Below are 27,274 nucleotides of genomic sequence, written 5' to 3'. Positions count from 1 at the left end.
GGCAGAGTGCACGCTGAAGGCCTGACACCCAGACGCTTGCAGACAACTAACTGCTATTAGCTTACAGTGAAAAACATTTTTTCTTTTTAATGGCACGCTATTGAGACACCAGCTATGAGTGGCAAAGTGCACTTGCAGAGGTTGGCAGAGTACACGCTGAAGGCCTGACACCCGCTTTAAGGACACTAACTGCTATTAGCTTACAGTGAAAAAAGTTTTTTCTTTTTAAAGGCACGCTATTGTGACACCAGATATGAGTGGCAAAGTACACTGGCAGAGGTTGTCAGAGTACACGCTGAAGGCCTGAAACCCAGATGCTTGCAGACAACTAACTGCTATTAACTTACAGTGACATTTTTTTTTTCTTTTTAAAGGCACGCTATTGAGACACCAGCTCTGAGTGGCAAAGTGCACTTGCAGAGGTTGGCAGAGTACACGCTGAAGGCCTGACACCCGCTTTAAGGACACTGACTGCTTTTAGCTTACAGTGAAAAACTTTTTTTCTTTTTAAAGACACGCTATTGTGACACCAGATATGAGTGGCAAAGTACACTGGCAGAGGTTGGCAGAGTGTACGCTGAAGGCCTGACACCCAGACGCTTGCAGACAACTAACTGCTATTAGCTTACAGTGAAAATATTTTTTTCTTTTTAATGGCACGCTATTGAGACACCAGCTATGAGTGGCAAAGTGCACTTGCAGAGGTTGGCAGAGTACACGCTGAAGGCCTGACACCCGCTTTAAGGACACTAACTGCTATTAGCTTACAGTGAAAAAAGTTTTTTCTTTTTAAAGGCACGCTATTGTGACACCAGATATGAGTGGCAAAGTACACTGGCAGAGGTTGGCAGGGTATACGCTGAAGGCCTGACACACAGTTGATTGCAGACAACTAACTGCTTTTAGCTTACAGTGAAAAACTTTTTTCTTTTTAAAGGCACGCTACAGTGACACCAGATATGAGTGGCAAAGTGCACTTGCAGAGATTGGCAGAGTACACACTGAAGGCCTGACACCTGCTTTAAGGACACTGACTGCTAAAAGCTTACAGTGAAAAACTTTTTTTTCTTTTTAAAGGCACGCTATTGTGACACCACCTATGAGTGGCAAAGTGCACTTGCAGAGGTTGGCAGAGTACACGCTGAAGGCCTGACACCCGCTTTAAGGACACTGACTGCTATTAGCTTACAGTGAAAAACGTTTTTTCTTTTTAAAGGCACGCTATTGTGACACCAGATATGAGTGGCAAAGTGCACTTGCAGAGGTTGGCAGAGTACACGCTGAAGGCCTGACACCCACTTTAAGGACACTGACTGCTATTAGCTTACAGTGAAAAAAGTTTTTTCGTTTTAAAGGCACGCTATAGTGACACCAGATATAAGTGGCCATGTGCACTTGCAGAGGTTGGCAGAGTACACGCTGAAGGCCTGACACCCGCTTTAAGGACACTGACTGCTATTAGCTTACAGTGGAAAAAGAATTTTGGTTTTAAATGCACGCTATATTGACACCAGATATGAGTGGCAATGTGCACTTGCAGGGGTTGGCAGAGTACACGCTGAAGGCCTGACACCCGCTTTAAGGACACTGACTGCTATTAGCTTACAGTGAAAAACTTTTTTTATTTTTAAAGGCACGCTATAGTGACACCAGATATAAGTTGCAAAGTGCACTGGCAGAGGTTGGCAGAGTACACGCTGAAGGCCTGACACCCAGAGGCTTGCAGACAACTAACTGCTATTAGCTTACAGTGAAAAACTTTTTTCTTTTTAAAGGCACGCTATTGTGACACCAGATATGAGTGGCAAAGTACACTGGCAGAGGTTGTCAGAGTACACGCTGAAGGCCTGACACCCAGACGCTTGCAGACAACTAACTGCTATTAGCTTACAGTTTTTTCTTTTTAAAGGCACGCTATTGTGACACCAGATATGAGTGGCAAAGTGCACTTGCAGAGGTTGGCAGAGTACACGCTGAAGGCCTGACACCCGCTTTAAGGACACTGACTGCTTTTAGCTTACAGTGAAAAACTTTTTTTCTTTTTAAAGACACGCTATTGTGACACCAGATATGAGTGGCAAAGTACACTGGCAGAGGTTGGCAGAGTGTACGCTGAAGGCCTGACACCCAGACGCTTGCAGACAACTAACTGCTATTAGCTTACAGTGAAAATATTTTTTTCTTTTTAATGGCACGCTATTGAGACACCAGCTATGAGTGGCAAAGTGCACTTGCAGAGGTTGGCAGAGTACACGCTGAAGGCCTGACACCCGCTTTAAGGACACTAACTGCTATTAGCTTACAGTGAAAAAAGTTTTTTCTTTTTAAAGGCACGCTATTGTGACACCAGATATGAGTGGCAAAGTACACTGGCAGAGGTTGGCAGAGTATACGCTGAAGGCCTGACACCCAGATGCTTGCAGACAACTAACTGCTTTTAGCTTACAGTGAAAATCTTTTTTTCTTTTTAAAGGCACGCTATTGTGACACCAGATATGAGTGGCAAAGTACACTGGCAGAGGTTGGCAGAGTGCACGCTGAAGGCCTGACACCCAGACGCTTGCAGACAACTAACTGCTTTTAGCTTACAGTGAAAAACTTTTTTTATTTTTAAAGGCACGCTATAGTGACACCAGATATAAGTTGCAAAGTGCACTGGCAGAGGTTGGCAGAGTACACGCTGAAGGCCTGACACCCAGACGCTTGCAGACAACTAACTGCTATTAGCTTACAGTTTTTTCTTTTTAAAGGCACGCTATTGTGACACCAGATATGAGTGGCAAAGTGCACTTGCAGAGGTTGGCAGAGTACACGCTGAAGGCCTGACACCCGCTTTAAGGACACTGACTGCTTTTAGCTTACAGTGAAAAACTTTTTTTCTTTTTAAAGACACGCTATTGTGACACCAGATATGAGTGGCAAAGTACACTGGCAGAGGTTGGCAGAGTGCACGCTGAAGGCCTGACACCCAGATGCTTGCAGACAACTAACTGCTATTAGCTTACAGTGAAAATCTTTTTTTCTTTTTAATGGCACGCTATTGAGACACCAGCTATGAGTGGCAAAGTGCACTTGCAGAGGTTGGCAGAGTACACGCTGAAGGCCTGACACCCGCTTTAAGGACACTAACTGCTATTAGCTTACAGTGAAAAAAGTTTTTTCTTTTTAAAGGCACGCTATTGTGACACCAGATATGAGTGGCAAAGTACACTGGCAGAGGTTGGCAGAGTATACGCTGAAGGCCTGACACCCAGATGCTTGCAGACAACTAACTGCTATTCAGTGAAAAAGTTTTTTTTTGTTTTTAAATGCAAGCTTAAGCTATTGTGACACCAGATATGAGTGGTGGCACTGGGCAATTGGGCACAGTATCCACTGTGAGCCTGACACAGAAGCTGGCAGGCAGGCAGGCAGGCAGGCAACTGCAATTACATTACACAGAAAAAAAAAGCAGACTGATGTTCTAGCCCTAAAAAGGGCTTTTTGGGGTGCTGTCCTTACAGCAGAGATCAGATGAGTCCTTCAGGACTGTAGTGGACACTGAATACCCTAGCCTAGCTATCAATTTCCCTATCAGATGAGCAACAGCTACACTTTCCCTCCTCTATCTAAGAATGCAGCTTCAGAATGAATCTAAATGGATGCTGTACAGGAGGTGGGAGGGTCTGGAAGGGAAGGTCTGCTGCTAATTTGCTGGAATGTGTCTGCTGACCATGAAGCACAGGGTCAAAGTGTACTCAATGATGACGAATAGGGAGCGTATCGAACCGCGCATGTGTTCGCCCGCCGTGGCGAACGCGAATACGCTATGTTCGCCAGAAACTATTCGCCAGCGAACAGTTCGGTACATCACTATCTAAGTATATATAGAAAGAAATAGAGAAAAGAAAGCTATCCACCAGGAGGAAGAGACTCTGGTTCGGGAAGTCCTAGCTCCCACATGCATATCAAACAAGCGCCAGAAATGTAAGTATATGTTTGTGTCAGTGTGAGTACATGTGGGTATCTATGTGTTCGTGTGTTGCTGTGTCACTATGTGGCCGCATATTTGTATATGTGCATATATCCCAGCATTTAAACATCAAAACTACATACAAATAAACTCCTACTATCAACTGCCAGCACTACATGCAAACACACTCCTGTATTAAAACACCAACATTATATACAAACACCAAAACCACACACAAATACACCCCTGAATTAAAACACCAACACTACATACACACACACCAATGATTTTAAGTAGCAACAATATATGTTTGGACTCATCTGCATTACAATCCCAACACTATACACAAATAGACCTCTTCATTTCACACACACATACGCCATAAATAAACATGCTTACCTTCAAACACACAAAAACCCTGCAAGGATGAGCAAATGGTAGATCCCCAGCTGCAAATGCATCATGGTATATATACACCAGATGGGGATATATCTTTTGGCCACCTTTGTGCTTGGGGGAAGGCAAAATTATTTCTAGAACCGGGGGCACCTCTCTGCATTTGTTCGGCCTTTGTCCGCTGTGCTGAGCGCTGATGATGTTAATTCTACTTGACTGCCTCTCTCTTATTAACTCTTTTGGATTTCATTATCATCTATATGCTGATGATACTCAGATGTACCTCTCCTCCCATGACCTCTCTCTTGCTCTTCTGGAACATGTCACAAACTGCCTCTCTTCCATCTCTAACTGGATGTCTTCCTGCTTTCTCGAACTTTACTCCCTCAAATAGTCCTCCTCCATCAATCTTTCTTCAAGGGCCTTGGTGTAACTTTCAACTCAGGTCTTACCTTTTTTCCTCATATCCTGTCTGTCTCCAAAACCTGTTGCTTCCACCTTAAAAACATTTTATCAGGAACATTTGGGTATCCTACACGCAGAATGCAAATACTAGTAATGTATACTGGACCTTAGGATGGCCGGGCTAACACTACACACACAAAGAATAGTCAAATAGCGAGCCAAGGTCAGGGGTACCAGAAATCAGGATCAACGATAATGCCATAGCTGAAGTCAAAGGAACATAGAAGGAGGAATAGTCAAACAAAGCCAAAGTCAGAATACAAGAATACCAATACAGAATACGCGCTCTTGGGTCAAACAAGAACTACAACAGTGCAATGAGTTTCTCCCTGGTTTCTCTTTAAATATCGTGTTCAATTAGGACGGTAACCCCGCCCCCAGAATTTTCTCGTTCGAACACCTTTGTGGGCCGTGGCATTCTTAGTGTCATGACGTTGATGCTCATTAGCCACATCATAAAAGGAGGCAGGGTTATTGCGGCTGGCGTGAGAATCACTGGGGACAAGCTGAGAGCTGGTAGGAGTGTCCCCAATACCCTGCAATGTGACGCCAGCCTGTGACATCTCCCTGACTGATACAGAAGGTAACCTGACACATTTCCCCTTTTTTCAACCTTTCTAACTCAAGATACAACTAAGACACTTGTTCATGCACTCATAATTTCCCGACTTGACTACTGCAGCTCTCCAAATATCCACATTGCCCCTCTTCAGTCTGTATGCTAGACCTCCTTCCAGTCTGACAGCTATTTCCACAGCTTACGTCTTTGCCAATCATTACATTGGCTCAACAAATACAGTCCTTCTTGTTACCTTTGCTCTGCAAAAGACCTTTTCTCTTGACAACTGATCATTCCAGCACTGCCAAAATTGCTCATTCTAGCACTGCCAACTCTCAATTGCAGGATTTTTTCAAGGGTAGCCCTGTTCCTTTGGAATTTGTTATGGTGACTTAAGTAACCTCGTCACTGGCTTTTGGAGGGGCCTCTTACCTCAGGACTATGGGCCCTGCAATATACCTTGCCCAATACACTTTAAAAGGCTCTGTTCATGTGAAGTATGTATTTTTGTACTCCAGACAGAGAGACCGTTAGCCCTAATTCTCTGGAACTGTTTTGGGCATGGGACCATGTGCACAGTGGGTAAAAAAGAGACTTCCAGAAATGTCCTGAACCCCTGCTCTAATCTGGGTGATTTTTGGATATGTTGTTCACCCAGATCAGGGATATCATGGGGATATGTTGTGTTTTGGGGTACTTATTGGACTTTGTAAAAATGTGTGTGTTTTTCTGCCTGTGGATAATTAAGTTAATGAATTATCTGCCTTAATTATATCACAGGCAGAGGAGAGGGATTGTGTACTGTATGTGGGAGGTCATTGTCACTTTGTGTCCCTGTGCCCAACAAGGTCCACCTGAGTGTCACCCTTGTTGGGAAACTTGCATAAAAGGCCAGCTGTTGCTTCCATTAAACAGTATGCTTTATCCCTTCATGAAGTCTTGGCTCATGTTTGGGGGATTGGAGAACTACATACACTCAGGGGATTGCTATATCACAATACTCCCCTGAGCTGTTCCTGCTACACTCTCTGGACTAGGAGGTCTACCCACTGGAAGCTGGTTAGTGGTCTTGGGTCCAGGGAGGGTGGAGGACAGCGAGACCCCAACCAAGCTGCGGTGGTTATTGGGGTTTACAGTGGTTATGCTTTTCTAGTGCAGTGCTTATGGTACTCACAAGTACTTGGAAGCAGTGATTGATGGAGAAACCCAGTCTGGGTGCCAGGCGGTCCGTCGCAGTTACCCCATGCCATCAGACATTCCCCTAATCTCCAGTCCTTCAAGAAGTCACTGAAAACACACCTCTTCAGAAAAGCTTACCATGTTCCTGGGTGATGTTTCTCTTATAACTTTCCTCCAAAGCCCAGCTCACTCTCTCTCCTGCCAATTTCTTGGTTCTTCCACAAGCTTCTTTTACTAGTTTATTTTGACACGGGCATCTTACCCATCAATCCCTATCCCCTCTGACATGCTGCTATTTCTCTTTATCCATTTTCAGAGAGATAAGCTCTTTTGAGCAGTGCCTTCTTCACCTCTTGTTTCTGTTATATTCCATATGTTAATCACCAGTCAATCATCCCCGTTTTATAACTTTAAGGTGCTGCAGAGTATGTTGGTGCTATAAATACTACTATTAATAACAGAGCTACACTCAGGTCTACACAACTGCATGATAATATACTTGATTAACCTTTATCGACACCCTGATGGCCCTGTTGTGACAGCAAATATTAAAAATACTAAATTATGGTTGATCCACTGTTTGGTTTTTGATTTTTCTATTTTGTGAAAATAAGTATTAATTAATCATGTTGCACGATCTTTCTATTCAATTATGAATCGAGGATTACGGTATGCTCTCTATTATTAAATAGATGAAAATTATTGATAAGCGTAGGTGGTTATGAACAAAAAGAGCAAAAACTTGTACTATTAAGTTTTATGTAGCACTACTAATATTCATACTGTTAACAAATCGCACAATGTGAGAGTATCTTATTAAAGATGCTCTGCGAATGAGAATTTAATATATGATTATTTTATCCATATAGAAAAGCTAATTCTTGTGCTTCATGATTAATTTCTGTTTTGTTAGTCTCACATCACATTTTTAATATGTAGACAGTATTTTTATTCAACATATTTGTATAATTATTTTGATAATTAAATTGTGTTTCTTTATTATTTCACTGTGAGAAATTAGCTTATTTATGTGAGATATTATTTACCAGGGGCAAGTCTAAAAGATAATTATTTTGTTTATTTTTCCTGATGTGAATGTAAGCAATCTCTTTTAATTATGTGTCCATTTTATCCAACTGTGCACAATTTTTTAATTCCCATTTTGCTATTGATGTTACAATGTCACAATTTAGGCAATTATAGCATAAATCCTTTTAAAGTTTTGAGGAACTCACTATAAGATGAATAAAAAACATTAGTATGTTCTTCAAATTATTAATTATTTCTATAAAGCCCTTGATTTTCTCTACTACACAGTTTTCTAGAATGCCACTTAGCACATCAAAAACAAAATGGCCAAACAGCAGCAAATTTAGTGTCATTAAAATGTTTAAACTGGATCAGTCTATACATTTTTTTTAAAATACATACTTATACAGTCCCAGGTTGCTAAACTTTGAAAATGTTAACTTGGGAACAAGCATGTGCTCTTGGTAATAAATGACCTGTGTCTTTCTAAAAGTATATCAAAATCTCATACCTATGGGCTACTCTAAAAATTCAGGACATAAAAATCTGTGAGGCTGAGGGTGGTGAGGGGGGTAGTGATGCTGAGGATGGTGGGGGGTGAGGCTGAGGGTGGTGTGGGGGGTTGTGATGCTGAGGGTGGTGGGAGGTGGTGAGGCTGAGGGTGGTGTGGGGGGTAGTGAGGTTGAGGGTGGTGGGAGGGTGAGACTGAGGGGGGTGACAGAGAGCCTACCTTAATTTCCCTGGTGGTCCAGTGGGCTCCCTGGAGGTCCGGTGGCCACTGCTCCCGGTCTGCAGCTCTGCAGAGCTGCAGACCATGTAATCTCGCGTGACAATCAGAGCGTTGCCGTGGTAACCTGCGGCAACACTCTGATTGGCCGGTTTTCGCAAAAAACATGGTCTGCAGCTCTGCTCACTGCGGAGCTGCAGACCGGTGTCTGCGGTGGCTGGCCGGGCAGCCAGGAGGGCCTCGCACCCGGCAGCATACCGGGCAAGCTGCCGGGCCCCCTCCTGGTATCAGGTCCTCGGTCACTGACCGAGGACCTGACACAGTCTGCCCACAGGTGGTTTAGGCGGCCGCCTCTGATCTGGATAAAGACACTGAACTTTCCTCATAGAGATGCATTGATTCAATGCATCTTTATTAGGAGATGCTGATTATCCAGGGGTGTGTTTGACTTGTTCTGGCTCTGCCCCTGATCTGCCCCTGATCTGCCCCCTTAACATTCTCAGCCAATCCTGTGGAAAAGCATTGTGATTGGATTAGATCCCTACTTCTGATTACGTCAGCCAAGCAGGCAGATCAGGGGCCGTGGCAGCAGCTGCAGACTTTACAATTAAGAATTTACTATATTTAGGGCGGCAAAAGGGGTGGAGGGGGATGGGCCTAAATATTGGTTTAACACTATAGGGTCAGGAATATTTGTCTGTGTAACTGACCCCATAGTGTTTTTTTTTTTTTTTTTTAAGAAATAAGGAGTCTTTTCACTAAGCAGCAAGATAAGAAATAACTTATTTATTTAGTTCAAACCAGATATCAAGTTATTGTATCATCATTTATAAGTGCTATATGTGAACTAGACTTGGCAATTCATATTGTTAATAACTACAATTCATCCACATTTGGGTCAATAGGGTAATTGTATGACTTCCCAAACAGTGAGCCGAAATGTAGCTGCAGTTCCAACTCCACGTAACTATTATGCGTAACTACACATAAATGCTACCTGAGCTTGTATCCAGTATATAGTATACATGCTTCTCCCCCCACTAAAATAGAATAAAATCATATTCCGATGTAAAATTCATATTTGAAAGTAAAACATGGTAAAATTGCTAAGTTGGAAAATGTTTCCAATATCATTCCAATGGAGAGCATTTTTGCTTTATATCTGTCATTTTAACATAAATTGTGTAGGTTCTTTCTTAACTCACCTCAGCTTGCTGTCTAGTAAATAGACTCCTTATTTCTTAAATCTTATTTTAATTTATATTGAAGCATTTTCTTGGAATGCAGCCGTAATGTGTTACATATGAATATGTGCAATTTCATTTAAACGTAATACACATCAAGTTTAAAAGATATATGGCACTTGTGGTATGAGTTACCTTTAAATACACAGACCTCCCCTTCCTTTGGGCTGAGACTGCCTGGTTCAGTACAGAACCATCTACTTACAGGTAGAAGGACATCAATACAAACTGCCTAACTCCAAACAAGTTGGTCTGGCCTAGTGTGGCCCATGCAAGTATTCATTTTACCTCACTCTAGTAAAAAACAGCCGTTTCATTTAAAACTCATGGGGCACTGCCGCGTCCGGCCCAGCTGTGGCTTTTCCTGTTGCTCATTATGCCTTTATTACAACAAAACCATAAGTTTGTTCATTCAGCCCGCGTTGGGCCACGCTGTCCCTGACATTCAACATGTATTCGCCCAATGTTCAGCCTTTCACTAACTAGGGAGTCATTTGCAGTTCAGTCCGTATTCTGCCCTCATTCGGATATGGCGATTTTAACTACTAAGGCGAAATTGGCCTATTTTTGGCCTTTAATCATACATAGCATCATAGTAATACCTCAATTAGGTCCATGCATTCTGCTTACTGTATTCGGCCGTCATTTGGCCATATCAATTTTATCATATGCAATTAATTTAGTCACCCTGCATTTTAATGTTTAATTAATGCTATGCCATATATTTAGTTTTTCATATTTGCAGATTATTATTGTCATCCCTTACGGCCTTGGTTATACTTGTCAGCTTTGAACAGATCAGCATTTGTTCACCCGGACTCTCCCAGCCTCACTACCTACATGTATTCTATATGTCTGCCATCTGGGTATTCAAGCACTCATTGGGCCTACATTGTTTAATAATTTTATGACTAGGTGTTGCTACTGACTGTCTAAATTTATGTCAGGCCCAAACTTGGGCCTATACATGTGGTTAGCATTTATGGTACTGCCTGTTAATAATCTTATTTCACTGACCATCACTACTTACATTGCTTGAGCCCTTTCTGGTCTCCTCACAGGCCTGGTCAAGTATATTGTAACTTAATGTTGGTCATATTTATGTCTGTTATATGAACATATTCACGCCCCTCATCTAAATGTTATTTTTACAATTCAAATCAAGACATGCCACAAACTAGGTCCGCCACTTGGGTGTCACTAATAACATACTAAATTGCAACCAGTCTACTCTAAGGCACAACCTTTCATGCAAAAAAGCACAACCTTTCATGCAGAAAAAAAAGCACAACCTTTCATGCAAAAAAAGGCACAACCTTTCATGAAGAAAAAAAGGCACAACTTTTCATGAAAAAAGGCACAACTTTTTGTGGAAAAAAAAGGTGAAATTATTAAGTACCAATGAGAGATACAGGACATCACTCATATATGTTTATATTAGGCCCTCACTTGGCGTTCCACAACATACACAGTCCATTTCTACAACTTTGGTACAATTAACCTACATTTGGTAATGCCATAATCATTACTTTACATACACCCTATTATACACCTGACACCTCGAGACTTACATTTGGTAATATTGGCCTTCCGCTGCAATACCTCTAAACGCGGCCCTCACTACACCTTCACTCCATATATTACATACGGCCCTCTGTGGGCAATCCAATACGACACTATTTCTGCCACACATTTGGGAAATTACATACAACATTTCCACTTTTACAAGGGTCAACTACAACCCTGTCATACTATGGTTCACAATTCCTCTCAGCCTTGTTATGCCCATGCAATTCCTTCCTTTACAACCCTCTCTCTGCACTCCCCTCATTACACATTTAACCATAGTCAGGCCTCCTTGTCACAGTTTTACCTAAGCCTTGTATAATCCACAGGCACTTACTAGATCTTACATATGTTACTTCTTGCTAGTCAAATAGAGATGTTCTGATCTTTCTCATACCTACTTCAAGTCCTTCTTGTGGAAGGATACACAGTGGGAACTCATAATTAGACACAGCACTACTATGTATCTCTTTCATATCCATATGGACAAATATAATTTCTATTATTTAGGTTCTTACTTATCATCCTGTTAACGTTTTAATCCTTAACCACAACACAGGTACTTTATACCCTTACCTCAATAAGCACTTACACCATACTGGACATATTTCCATTAACGTTCCTATTGTGTCTTTAGGTTCCTCTCTATGATATTCCTTTCTCAAGCTCAACCACAGACTAGTTGGCCAACATACTTTCTATTAATTCATTTTGTTTCTATTCCCCTACATTACTTAGGGATATATCAACTGGCTGTAAAGGGTATTGGTGTGTGCCATATAATTGTGTATTTGTAATTCAGTCATGCAAGGCCTGTACCCATCCTCATGCGGAGGAATTTGTCCATCGGACCAACTCATAGCTAAAGCCTTGCTCCCACCTCTCTAGTTTTTAGATAGGGCCTCACATATCACAGCCACTCCTTTGAATCTCTTACTTGTTACCGAGAGGCCAACATTCCTGCCACATCGTTCAGTGGCCCCAGTCCCTTGGCCAATTCATAGCTACAGCCTCTCAGAGCCACTTGGCAATTAGTAGGGCCTCATTTAGATCATTTTTTTGCCATTCGGCACTATGCAAGCTGCCAGTTGTGATACTATCACCTACATGACTGACACATTTACTCTACATGTATATGTTGCACACCTCAAAACTAGTAAGATATTTCAATCCAGGCTCTCCTAGCAAAACCCTTCACCCCACCTAGATCATGCACTCCAGCCGTAACCCAGGATACCCCAACCCCAGTTGCAGTCGATCTTATACCATTTCATTTTTATCGCCAAGCTCCGACATAAAGGCGTGCCATTCCCTTTTTTGGCTCTGAAAACTGTGCTGTATAGACTTCAGTTTCTAGCTCTGGTCTCCCCTACCTTGTGTCGGCACCCAAGGTGGAAACACAGACAGCATGACAGAGATGTAGGCCATGATGGCTCCAATCCTTTCATCCTTAAAACAACTGCTGACACTAGTGATGTTTAGAATCTCCTGACTTTGGACATCTTACCCTCCCATGTAGTACCCTACATCATGCTACTTACTTCCATCCCCTCGGTGTTATACTGTCAGTTGCCATCCAGCACATGTTTCCATGTCTAGTGTTATTATCTGTACAGTAAGTTCCCTAGTCCTTTTGAAGGACATAGCTACGAGACTTGTCAGCAGTTCAAAGCTAGGGAACACAGACGGTACAATCTGACTGTTCCGTATTCGTACTTGCCTTTTGTCACTAAGAGGCATCTCCTTCAATACTCACACTTGCCCTCCTCTGGTTGAATTTCTAATTACAGGTTTTACTGTAGGTTTCCGCACAGGTGTCATTTCAGTTCAGTCAGGTATTAGGGTTTGTCCTAACCTCCAATCCATTCATCTTAATTCCTATTAGTGGGAGAATCAAGTATTGGTTTCTAGCTGAGGCCCTGCTGACAACCTCTTTATTTGCGGGAGCACCTACCATATTAGCCTAATTAATGGAAATCCACTGCTCAATTTTATTATCGGCTACTCGTTCTTTTAAGGTCCCAGCATTAGGCCATGGTATTTGGCCTATCTTAAGGGCCACAGAAGCAGCCTGACTAGGAAAATGCCATATTCCTAATTTTCAAGTTGCTCCCAGTGCATTGGTCCTAGTGCCATTTGCACAGTTTTTAGTGAACTGAGCATTTTTCTTTGCCATCCATCTTATGTTTGGAGCGGAAAGATACCCAAACTATTCAATATAGGTGCATAATCTTTTTGTAGGCTCGTCTTGTACATCAGTACTGTCCCTCAGTAATACATTGTCTACATGAGTGTGTCAGGAACGTTCGGGGATCCTACATGCAGAATGCAAATACTAGTAATGGATGCTGGACCTTAGGATAGCCGGACTAACACTACACACAAAAAGAATAGTCAAATAGCGAGCCGAGGTCAGGGAAACCAGAAATCAGGATCAACGATAATGCAATAGCCGAGGTCAAAGGAACACAGAAGGAGGAATAGTCAAACAAAGCCAAAGTCAGAATACAAGAATACCAATAGGGAACACGCGCTCTTGAACCACAACAGGACAATAAGTCTCTCCCTGGTTTCTCTTTAAATACAGTGTTCAATTAGGTAGGTACCCACGCCCCTAAAATGTTCTTGTTTGAATACCTTGGTGGGCCTTGGCGTTAGCGTCATGACGTCGGTCATTGGCTCATTAGATAACGAAAAATGGGAAAAAATTCCAGAAAAAAGGAATGATGAGCTAATAGAAATATGCATAAGTTTAGAACGTTTACTTATAAAAGAAATGAAATATAGATGGGAAGTCTTTACATTAGAAAGATATGTTGACTTGAAAATAGCACCGAGAGGTCTAAGATTCCATAAATCCCCTACGTCAGAAAATGAGAGTGAAAGGTTTAAGGAAGCCTGGGATGGAGCATTAGAATCCTTTGCTAAACATATGATTATTGTCATTATTGAGCAACGCACTTTAAATCTACATCAAATCAACGAGGAAATTAATGATATTCAGAGAAAACTTGAACCATTTTTAGAAATGGAGGAATTCAAGCTTTTAATGGAAAAAACGATAGAAAAAATTAAAAGTATAGAAAATAAAGTGATTGAAACTAAAAAAAGAAAACTCAAAAGAGATCGAGACGACTACATAAAAGGACAAATTAAACCGCAAAAAAAGAAATATGTTAACAATAGCAAACAAGACAATTACAAAAGAAACTTTACAAAACAAGACGATAGATTACCACAGCAATCTTATAGAAAACCCTATAGAGAAAGGTCCTCTCAAAATTTAATTCAACAAAGAGAGGAACAAAACCAAGGGTGGATTCAAGTTAAATCTAGAACAAGAGACAGAAATAACTCATTTCAAAAGAATAATTATGAAAGAGCCCCCCAAAAATATTCGCCAGATAGGAACTATAGAAAAGAGATACAAGTTTCAAACAGATATAGTCACCTACAACAAATAAATGATGATGACCTTTTTTTAGGCCAAACTATGGCCAGAACAAAGGGGGGAACAGTAGCACAGACTCCAACAAAAAGGAGACGACAAGAAGAGGGAATAGAAATAAGAAAGGAAGAAAAAAGGAGGAGGGAGGAGACACTCCCAAAAAAACAACGGACATAAGAATTTTTAATTTATCAGATGTAGTTTTAGAAGAATCACATAAAAAGGTTTTAAATTATGGTTTTAAATTTGCACCAAGTTGTGACATAGATAAATTTGAAGCATTTTTAGATATTAATAGATTTATACGAAAATTATGTTTGAAAAAATTCTTTGATCAGAAACCGATGTACAATGGGGAAACAAAAGAAGAAGACAACAAATTTAAACATACTACCCTTAAAAATAAATCAAAATTCTTCCCAAGCCACTTAAAATCAGATGCCATGAGAGTCTTTGAAAAGGCATGTACTAGTGAGTTAAGAAAAATTGAATCTAATAAAGGACAACAGAATAATTTAACTAAAAGTGAAAGAAAGGCCCTACAGGACTTGAAGAAAAATTCCTCCATTGTGATCAAACCCGCAGATAAGGGCGGGGGGGTTGTAATATGGAAAAAAGAACAATACTTAAAAGTGATTTTTGAACAACTACAAGATAAAGAGACATATCTATTATTACCGAATAACCCGTTAGAGGACATAAAAGAAAAATTGAGTATTTTTATAAGTCAAGGACTAGAGTCAGGACTTTTAAATCAAAAGGAATACGACTTTTTAGATGTTAAATTTCCCAGGATCCCGGTTTTATATGTTTTACCAAAAATTCATAAAAACACAGAAAATCCCCCGGGAAGACCCATTGTTTCGGGAATCGGTTCTTTGTTATCACCTCTGTCACAGTTTTTAGACCAATTTTTACAAGATCCAGTTAAGAGATGCCCTTCATACCTCAAGGATACCATGTCCCTTTTACAGATTTTAAATAGTTTTAATTGGGAAGAGGATTTTTTTATGGTGACTTGTGATGTCAGCAGCCTCTACACTATTATTGAGCATGATAGGGGGTGTGAGGCTGCTAGACATTTTTTAAGAAAGGACACAGATATAAACCTTGAACAGATTGATTTTATTATAGAGGGCATACAACTGATCCTTTTAAATAATTTTTTCTGGTTCGAGGGCAATTTTTATCTGCAGACTAAGGGTACGGCCATGGGGACCAGATTTGCCCCGAGCTATGCTAATTTATTTATGGCCTTTTGGGAGGAATTGGTAATTTTCTCAAGGCCAGAGCTCGGGACAAATCTGGTCCTCTACAAGAGGTACATTGATGACATCTTTTTAATATGGAGAGGCACACAGGAATCTTTGAATAATTTTTTAAACAACTTGAATGCTAACAATTGGAATATTAACTTAACATGGGAAATTAGCTCCGTAAATGTCAATTTTTTAGATTTAAGTATTTATATTGAAGACAAGAAAATAAAAAGTAAAACTTATTTTAAGACTGTAGACGTGAACAGTTTTATTAATCTTAAAAGTTGCCATTTTAAACCTTGGTTAACAAATATACCAAAGGGCCAATTTTTAAGACTGAGACGCAACTGTACAGAGGATGAACAATATGAAGAGCAAACAAAGATACTTATTAATCAACTAATTGAGAAAGGATACAACCAAGATTCCCTGAATAATATTAAAAATCAAGTAGGACAAGAGAAAAGAGAAAATATTCTAATATATAAGAAAAAAGAACAAAAGGAGACTAATAAGATTGTACCGGCGATTTTTAATTTTAGTTCCCATAGTAAAAAGTTACAAAAAATTATGAAGACAAACTGGCATATTCTTGAACAAGATGAGAGCCTACAACAATATTTAGGGACACAACCAAAATTGATATTTAGAGGAGCGAAGAATATTAAACAAACTTTGACCTCAAGTTTTCTGGATAAAGAAAAAATTTCGCAAGGTGTATCCATGTTTAAAAGGGAAAAAGGTTTCTACTATTGTGGAAGATGTAGAGGGTGTGCCCTAAGAAAAAATAAGAATAAAAAAGTCACCCATTTTACCTCGTTTCAGAACAAAAAAACACATGAGATTAAATCATTTATTACATGTAACTCAAAAAATGTGATATATATGATAATATGTCCTTGTGGCATACAATATATTGGGAAGACGTCGAGATTACTGAAGATAAGAATGAGGGAGCATGTGTATAATATAAATAGGAAATTCACTTTGCACAATGTCTCTAAACATTTTCTAGAGGTACATGGAGGGAATATAAATGGTTTTGAATTTATAGGAATAGAGGCCGTAAAAATCCATTGGAGAGGGGGAGATATAGATAGTCTCCTCAGCAGAAATGAGATGAAATGGATTTTTAATTTGGAATCATTATCCCCCCATGGCCTCAATATCGACTTCGAGATTAATTCATGTATATAATTTTAAAAAATTTTAAAAAATTTTTAGATGTGCTTTTTTAGTATATATGTTTTTTTAGTATATATGCTTTTAAATGTTTAAAAACATTAAAAACCCTGATTTCCTTCCTTTCTTAATAGGTATTAATCTATTGCTACATGTGGAAAATAAGTATGTATTCTTTTTCTTTTTTCCCCTTAAATATCATATACTATTGTCTTGTAATGTGGAGTTTAACGGACTGGCAAATTTGCATGTTAGAGGACTTTGAAAAATGGCGCCGGTACTACTTCCGGGTCCGGCGCCCATAAGACGTCATGACGTAAGCTGACGCCTGGACGAGGACCAATGACGTAGGCGCCAAACGTCATGACGCAACGTAATTGATGGACGCTTGGAAATGACGAAAGCGGAAGAGACAGAAGACGCCGACGAAAGGGCGCCAAATTTCAGAGCATTTAAAGAAGATCTAGGAGATGAGAAGACCAGACTACTTGAGAAAGGCTGAGAGTGCCGAAACGCGTCGTGGTATTGCGCTTTTAAGGACGTTTTTACCTGTATTGGATAAAGTTATATGATACTATTTTTTTATAATCAAGTTATTTTACAATAAAGAAATTTTATATTGGATCTTGCTTCCTGGAGTAATTTGAAGAAACACTTCCCAGTGCAGACCAAGTATAACCGGTACAGGACGTCTAAAGCTGAAGAATTCTCATCTCCACAAAAGCCCTAAGTCTGAGTCAGCTTTTAAAGTGACTCAGCAATATGTGAGTGTAACCAGTCTCATATTACTATTTTATCTCTTTTATGACAATATTACTCTATGTGTTTGTGCTTTATTGTTCTAGATATTCCCATTTTAACCAAGTTTGGTAATATATTTTTTATTTCTGCATGTTCTGAGTGCTCTCACCACAATTTTATCTTTCACTGTCATGACGTCGGTGCTCATTAGCCGTGTCATAAAAGGAGGCAGGGTTATCGCGGCTGGCGTGAGAATTGCTTGGTACAAGCTGGTAGGAGTGTCCCCAATACCCTGCAATGTGACGCAAGCCTGTGACATCCCCCTGACTGATACACAAAGTAATCAGACAGAGTGTGACGATTATGGAACTGAATGCCATACTCTGAAGCAGATGTGTCTTTTGTAACTGGTAAATCCTTTGGAACTCTACACCAATGTTAATTTCTGGAAATACATTAGACATTATTATTATTATTATTATTATTATGATATTTATATAGTGCCATCAAATTCCGCAGCGCTTTACAATGGGTGGACGAACAGACATGTAGTTCTAACCAGACAAGTTGGACACACAGGAACAGAGTGGTTGAGGGCCCTGCTCAATGAGCTTACATGCTAGAGGGAGTGGGGTAAAATGACACAAAGGTAAGGATTGTATAAGACTAGTGACAGTTGCAGAAGAGGAATCAGTCAGGAGCTATTAACAGTTTAATTGATACGCTTTTATGAAGAAGTGGGTTTTTAACGATTTTTTGAAGGAGTGGAGACTGGGTGAGCATCTAACGGAGGAGGGAAGCGAGTTCCTCAGGAACGGTGCAGCCCTCGAGAAATCTTGAAGGCGAGCATCAGAGGTGGGAGTACGGACAGTAGATAGATGTAAGTCTTCAGCAGATCGTAACTGCCTAGACGGGACATACTTGTGTATAAGGGATGATAGATAGGTGGGAGCAGCATTATGTAACTATTTGAAAGCAAGAACCAGAATTTTAAACTGAGCTCTATATTTTATAGGAAACCAATGTGGGGACTTACAGAAGGCTGAGGCATGGGAAGTGCGTGCGGACAGGAAGATGAGCCTCGCTGCCGCATTCATTATGGACTGTAACGGCGCAAGTTGGGAGCACTTAAGACCACTGAGAAGTAGATTACAGTAGTCAAGGCGAGAAAGGACAGTGGAATGGAACAACACCTTAGTCGCATCTGGCGTTAAGTAGGGGCGGATGCGCGCAATGTTTTTGAGATGGAAATGACAGGATTTGGCGATTGAACATGAGGCTTGAAGGAAAGGTCGGAGTAAAAGAGAACACCTATTATTATTATTATTATTATTATTATTACAATTTATATAGCGCCAACAGATTCCGTAGCGCTTTACAATATTATGAGAGGGGATTTAACTATAAATAGGACAATTACAAATAAACTTACAGGAAACAATAGGTTGAACATGACCCTGCTCGATCGAGCTTACATTCTATAGGAGGTGGGGTGTAAAACACATTAGGACAGGAATTTGTAATCAAATAAGGTGGCAGCGAGCCTGCGTGGTAGAGCTGATGGTAGCACCATTGACTTGGAGGGAGACAGACACAGGAGTAACAACACTTTAGGGAGGAAAGACCAGAATTTCAGTTTTGGTCAAGTTTAGTTTAAGGAAGTGGGCAGCCATCCAATTAGAAACAGCAGAGAGGCAGTTAGAGACACTAGTCAAGAGGGATGGGGAGAGATCAAGAGAGGACAGGTAGATTTGCGTGTCATCTGCATAGAAATGATATTGGAAGCCAAAGGAGCTAATGAGTTTACCAAGGGAGGAGAAGATGGAGAACAGTAGGGGACCAAGGACTAAACATTGGGGGACACCAACAGAGAGGAGTTGGGGAGAAGAAGCAGAGCCAGAGAAAGAAACACTGAAAGAGCGCTGGGAGAGGTAGGAGGAGCACCAGGAGAGAGCAATATCTTGTAGACCGATATTGCGGAGGATGAGAAGAAGCTGTTGATGATCAACAGTGTCAAAAGCTGCAGACAGGTCAAGGAGAATTAGGATAGAGTAGTGACCACGAGATTTTGCAGCGAGTAGATCATTGGATACTTTGGTCAGTGCCGTTTCCACAGAGTGCTTAGCGCGGAAACCAGACTGAAGCGGGTCTAGCAGAGAGTTGGACTCGAGGAAATCTGTAAATCTCGCATACACAATTCTTTCAAGGATCTTGAATGCAAAAGGCTGTAGCGAGATAGGACGATAGTTGGATGGGGAGTTAGGGTCAAGATTGGGCTTCTTTAGAATTGGGGTTACAGTTGCATGTTTGAAGGGCGATGGAAATATTCCAGAGGAGAGTGAGAGATTGAGAATTTTAGTGAGAGGTGGAGAAAGAGAAGAAGACAGAGTACGGATGAGAAGCGAGTGAATTGGATCTAGGAGGAGGTGGTGGGGCGGGAGGACTGGAGCAGAGCAGAAACCTTTTCCAATGTAGCGGGTTCGAATGAACATGATTTCATTGCAGTTCAGCCTCCCCGCAGACTAAGTCCAGCGTATCAGGGAAAGTGAAAATTCTTTCTGGGCAACGATCCCTCTTTTCCATATGGATCTCCAGTCTCTCCTTGGTCCTCTGAACTTTATCATGCACCTTACACAAGGGAGTTCATTCATTTACCATCCACGCACCCTGCTCCCAGGTTCGAATATCAACAATAGCACTGTTAGCTGTTACATTCGATACATGCATGAGCTGTCATGGTAATGCTGCTAAACTTTCTATCCCACCAGAATAGGGAAACCATGTTCACTCCACCATTGACCCTCATATCTGGGCTAATACAGCCACCCACACTGGATGGCAGCCAATTTCATAGTTAACTGGGTCCGTGACACATTTCCCATAGTGAGATGGAACATACCCTCTTTTAGTAAATCAGCAGCATGGGAATTATTACCAGTTCGCCCCCTCACCAACAATAAGGTTGATTAGGAAGATATGTGTCTTGTAGTATCACAGAAATTCTACTTTGTTCACATACCCATCCCAGGCTGTTACAACATAGCAACCAATGAGGTGACTCGATCACAATTTTTCGTATTCTTCCGAACTCTCCCCACGTCAGCCAAATGGATTACCAAACCCCTACATTCCAGGATTTAATTGCTGGCACACGCAATACTCTCTGCCAATGCCACCTGTTCATACGCTGGGTTCTGGCCATTTTCAATAAACTCACTTATACATATCAAATCATTAAACCATACTCATTCGATTCCATTGTGGCGTTTACATATTTGCCACCTCAACCTTAAACAAGCTCACAATACTTAGTTACTCTAATACAACCGTTAACATTTTCAGGTAATTCTAAAAGAATACGCGCTGCTCCTACTACATCTTGTAATATCCCAGTACATATCATTTAAATGCTGGGACAGTAGAGTCATCTGCATATGCCAGATACATCGCTCAACCTGAGAGGGAATTGAGACACGCATTTAAGTATTGGTTATGTAATGTCAACACGTATTCAATGTTACACTGTTACACTTTATGCCCTCTTTTACAGGCCTATCCTCACATCAGTTCCAGCACACCACAACCGACTTACACCACCATTACTATAACTCAGCTTATTGTATAAGACCACAAATGGGAACATTGCAATTGTGGGAGGAGTAACCCGGCATATAAATACACAGACCTCTCCTTCTTCTGGGCTGAGACTGCCTGGTTCAGCCCACCGTCCTCTCCCTTTATTAAGCCATTCATCTTGGTGGGCCCTCTTTTACAGGCCTACCTGAACGTCGGTTCCGGCACACCACAACCTACTTACACCACCATTACTATGACTCTGCTTATTCCAGGAGGGATAAGCCAAATGGCTAATGATTTAGGTAAAATAGAAAAATGGTCAGAGTTGTGGCAACTGACATTTAATGTGGATAAGTGCAAGATAATCCATCTTGGAAGTAAAAAACAGAGGGCAGAGTACAGAATATTTGATAGAGTCCTAACCTCAACATCTGAGGAAAGGGATTTAGGGGTGATTATTTCTGATGACTTAAAGGTAGGCAGATAATGTAATAGAGCAGCAGGAAATGCTAGCAGAATGCTTGGTTGTATAGGGAGAGGTATTAGCAGTAGAAAGAGGGAAGTGCTCATGCCATTGTACAGAACACTGGTGAGACCTCACTTGGAGTATTGTACGCAGTACTGGAGACCGTATCTTCAGAAGGATATTGATACCTTAGAGAGAGTTCAGAGAAGGGCTACTAAACTGGTTCATGGATTGCAGGATAAAACTTACCAGGAAAGTCTAAAGGATCTTAACATGTATAGCTTGGAGGAAAGACGAGACAGGGGGCATATGATAGAAACATTTAAATACATAAAGGGAATCAACACAGTAAAGGAGGAGACTATATTTAAAAGAAGAAAAACTACCACAACAAGAGGACATAGACTTAAATTAGAGGGACAAAAGTTTAAAAATAATATCAGGAAGTATTACTTTACTGAGAGGGTAGTGCATGCATGGAATAGCCTTCCAGCTGAAGTGGTACAGGTTAACACAGTAAAGGAGTTTAAGCATGTGTGGGATACACATAAGGCTATCCTAACTATAAGATAAGGCCAGGGACTAATGAAAGTATTTCGAAAATTGGGCAGACTAGATGGGCCGAATGGTTCTTATCTGCCATCACATTCTATGTTTCTATTGTATACGACCACAAATATATATATATATATATATATATATATATATATATATTCATATATATTTATATATATATATATATATATATAGAGAGAGAGAATATGATTCATTGCAACTTGTTAGATGGCAAGACATTTTATTATTTACCTGTAGTTGTGTTGGGTCTTGGCGATGAAGATAGTAGAATATCTGCCAGAACAAGCAAAAATATCCTTATTGTACATAATATTAGACTTGTCACATATATATCTTCTTGTTCAGTTTTTTAAGCATCAATACATTTTCACAGCTGGACACGGATATCAACATTATATCTACCATAAACAGTGGGATGCCTTATCATTTATTTTATACCGAAGCAACAAAACTAATTATAAATCTATTACATGGGGAAAGAATAGATTCTATGTTTCCGACTTTTCCTATGTTAAATACATATCGTTCATGGCAATGGAAATTGTCACTTATTTCAAGATGTTAATACCGTATATACTCGAGTATAAGCCGACCCGAATATAACCCGACGCCCCTAATTTTACCCCAAAAAACTGGGAAAACGTATTGACTCGAGTATAAGACTAGGGTGGGAAATGCAGCAGCTACTGGTTTTTCTAAATAAAATTAGATCCTAAAAAAATTATATTAATTGAATATTTATTTACAGTGTGTGTATAATGAATGCAGTGTGTGTGTTTGAGTGCAGTGTGTATGAGTGCAGTGTGTATGAGTGCAGTGTGTGTGTATGAGTGCAGTGTGTGTGTATGAGTGCAGTGTGTATGAGTGCAGTGTGTGTGAGTGCAGTGTGTGTGTGAGTGCAGTGTGTGTGAGTGCAGTGTGTGTGAGTGCAGTGTGTGTATATGAATGAAGTGTGAGTGTGTGATGCAGTGTGTGTTTGTGTATGTGTTGGTGGGGGTGGGCATTTGATATATTATTAATTATTATTTTTTTTATTTATTTTTTATATTATTTTTTTTTAATTATTATTTATTATTTAATTATTATTAATTTTTTTTTTTTTATCTTTTTTTTTTCGTCCCCCCTCCCTGCTTGCTAGCTGGCCAGGGAGGGGGGCTCCTTCCCTGGTGGTCCAGTGTCATTGGTAGTTCAGTGGGGGGAGAGGGGGGCTGGCAGAGCTGTACTTACCTTTCCTGCAGCTCCTGTCAGCTCTCTCCTCCTCCGCGCCGTCCGTTCAGCACCTCGGTCAGCTCCAAGTGTAAGTCTCGCGAGAGCCGCGGCTCTCGCGAGATTTACACTGGGAGCTGACAGAGGGAGCTGCACAGACCGCGCGGAGGAGGAGAGAGCTGACAGGAGCTGCAGGAAAGGTAAGTACAGCTCTGCCAGCCCCCCTCTCCCCCCAGTCTGTATTATGGCAATGCAAATTGCCATAATACAGACTCTGACTCGAGTATAAGCCGAGTTGGGGTTTTTCAGCACAAAAAATGTGCTGAAAAACTCGGCTTATACTCGAGTATATACGGTATATTTCTATGCATTTCAATGGTTTTCTAGAAAGAAAATATACTTTCTTTGGGTTAATAGATGTTCTGGTTTCCTGAAATTACTTGGCAAAACCTACTGCCAATAGAACAGATTTACAGTAAAGTTTTTTTTGTTGTTGTTAAAGTTAGATAAAAAGAATGAAAGATGGAATGTAGTGCAGTGTAGATTATATGAATATTGAGTAGTTTATGAATGTTATATAAAACCAGTAGTATAGGGATACTGCTATAAACAGAAAATAAATATACAATAGTGTATATAACTCAACATAACTCTGAATCAAAATTGCAAAGGGGGAATCGCGTTGGCATATTTTATTGGTCATTTACATTATTAATACAATAGTACAATTAATAGTAATAATAAATCTATTTGCCATATACCTACTGGAGTCAATATATATTATTGGTGAAAGTAATTTTGGAGGGCAGTGGATTTTGCCCCTCGCCCCCCCCCCCCCACCCCCACCATATTTCATGGGAGGCACCTCTAGCATGCTGATATACCTATTCCTCTTGTAGTACAATTTTGATTCAGAGTTATATTGGTTACAAATTGTATTACACTATTGTATATTTATATTCTGTTTATAGCTGTATCACCATGCTACAGGTTATGTATAGAAGGTTTTTTATAGCATTTAAAGGAGACTACTGGGAGGTTTAATGGGAAAGTTGTTTATACACCCATAGCACTAAAATTACAAGTTAAGTAGTAATTCATTGGCAGTGCTGTATTTTACACAAGGCTAACGAGGCATTTACCTTGGGTGGCATTTTCAGGGAGCGGCAAGATGCCTTGTTAGCTTCTTTCATGGGGGTCCCAATAGCTGGCTTGCTGACTGGCCACCTTTTTTCCCTCCCGAGGCTGCCAGCTGCTCAAATTGCAAGCGGGCAAGGGAGCACTGTCCTCTGAAGTCCTCCTGCTCAGCTCCCTCGCGCCTCATAGTGATGCTGAGAGCTGGAATATGATGTCCCTCTGTCTCCCGGCATCACTAAGTGGCACGATAGGGAGCTGAGCAAGAGGATTACAGCTCCCCCACTGCCTCCATTGACTGACCACCTGCCTGCTTGCCTGCCTGACAGCCTGTACCCCAGCAGGTCAGTGTGTGTATGTCAGTGAATTTATGTCACTGTATGTGTATCTGACAGTGTGTGCCTGTTAGCGAGTGGGTGTGCCAGTGTGTGATGCCAGTCAAACTGTGAGTTGGTCTTAAACAGGAAGAGGTGTGGTCTTGACAGAAAGGGCTGGGACAAATTTAGATGAGGGGTGTGCCCAGTTTTGTCTTGCCTAGGACAGTACAAATCCAAAATACACCACTGTTTTTTGGTGGTGGATGTGACACTATATCTGTGTACATATATAAATATTTTTGTGTTTTCTTTGTGTCCAGAACCCTTCAAAGATCATCATATATACCCATTACATGTTTTAGTATAATGTATCTTTTTTATGATTTTTTTTTTTTATTTAAAAGGGGTTAGGGCACAGGGTACCTTTATGCATAGGCCAGTGTTGGGATATTAAGCTCACCAAAGATTGGTAGGTGTTTATTCAATCTTTCTACCTCTAGTGATGTGCCAAGAGAAAAATTGGGCTTAGTTAATAAAAAAAGAAGACTCTCAAACTATAATAATGACATACATGACATACAGGGCCGGAAGATTTCTGCTGCCCTAGGCAAAGATCCATTTTGCCGCCCCCTCATGAAACTAAACTCTGAACTGCAGTGAGTTTAAAACCAAGTTGCAAAGTTTAAGCAAAACCAGCTGAACTGTAACTGTAGCTGAATTGGAGAATTCTTCTAGATCAGCTATTTTGGCAGAAATTCTGTCATATGGTTTTCAGTTAGGTCTACCTAATATTCACATACTACCTAATACCTACATTCATACACACACACTGACTAATACATGCATCCATACACACATACTGCCTAATGTGTACATCCATTAACACACACTGCTTAATGTGTACATCCATACACACATACTGCTTAATGCGTGTATCCACACACACATACTACCTTATACATGCATTCATACGCACATACTACCTTATACATGCATTCATACGCACATACATACATAAACACACATACTGTCTAATACATGTATCTATGCACACTTACTCCCTAATACCTACATCCATACACACATACTGTTTAATACATACATTGTACATTGGAAACATAATATATCGCTGTAATAAATGCATTTGGTGAATTTAATGTATAAGACTAGTACAGACGAGCAAACACAATGACAGACGAACACACACACTGACAGACAAGCACACACACTGACAGACAGATACACTGCAGACACTCACTGTTAGACAGACACACACTCACTGACACACATACACTCACTGACACATACACACAGACATACACTCACTCACTGACAGACAGACACAAACACACAGACACACACACTCACTGACAGTCAAACACACACTCACTGACACACAGACTTCCACAATTTTATTTTTTTTAGGCAAATTCAGCCTCCCTAGCTCCCTGGGGTCCAGTGTGGGGCAGCTTCTCACTTCTCCAGCACACTGTTTAGTATTCCAGTGCCGGAATGATGTCATATTCCAGCTCCCGGCATCACAAGAACGGCCTCCCTTGCCGCCCACAATACAGCCGCCTGCCTCCTGTCCCCATCTCCTCCGGCATTTCTCGGCAGAGCAGGCACCTGCCATCAAGGTAAGCAGGTGCCTGCTCTGCCATTCATTCTCAGCACCCCCACTTTCAGGCACCCCGAGGTCCTGCCTGGCGCTCAGGGTGGGTAAGAGGGAGCGTCTCAAGAGCCACTCGCCAAGTGCTGCAGCCTAAGACAGGGGGAGCCCATCAGGAAATATCCCGATGGGCGCCTCCAGTGCCCTAGGCAAATGCCTAGTTCGCCTAATAGTGGTGCCGACCCTGGTGATATAAATGCAGAATTATTTAAATTCCATGTTAGCATAGTATTTAGTGATGTTCATTAAAGAGACAATGTAGGCACCCAGACCACTTCAGCTCATTAAAGTGGTCTAGGTGCTGTGTCCCTTTTGCATCTAATGCTGCAATGTTTACATTGCAGCACTAAGTCTGCCCTCAGTGGTTGTCTACCAGACAGCCCCTGGGGGCGCTTCCATTATCGTAACAGATTTTTGGTCTGTCATTTGATGCTGGACGTCCTCACGCTCTGCATGAGGATCTCCAGCGTCAGATTTTCCTCATAGGAAAACATTAATTTAATGCTTTCCTATGGGGACGTCTAATGCCGCGCACGCGCATTAGTCCCCACTCGTCACGAGACGAAGGAAGGGGCGAAACTTC

The 27,274-nt window shown here is 40.9% G+C and overlaps 1 protein-coding gene across 1 annotated transcript in view; it reads right to left on the bottom strand.

Annotated features, from left to right (window-relative positions):
• Window positions 1–27,274, bottom strand: part of TMPRSS15 (transmembrane serine protease 15) — a 332,837-nt gene that overhangs the window by 272,652 nt on the left and 32,911 nt on the right. The window contains exon 6 of the mRNA XM_063448381.1: window positions 22,597–22,638. Within this exon, the coding sequence (XP_063304451.1) occupies window positions 22,597–22,638 (42 nt within the window). The remainder of the gene's footprint in view (window positions 1–22,596; window positions 22,639–27,274) is intronic.

This window comes from Pelobates fuscus, chromosome 1, assembly GCF_036172605.1.
Source record: "Pelobates fuscus isolate aPelFus1 chromosome 1, aPelFus1.pri, whole genome shotgun sequence".
Classification (NCBI taxonomy): domain Eukaryota; kingdom Metazoa; phylum Chordata; class Amphibia; order Anura; family Pelobatidae; genus Pelobates; species Pelobates fuscus.
The sequence above is the reverse complement of the archived record's forward strand: the minus strand, read 5'-3'. Positions and strand labels throughout refer to the sequence as shown.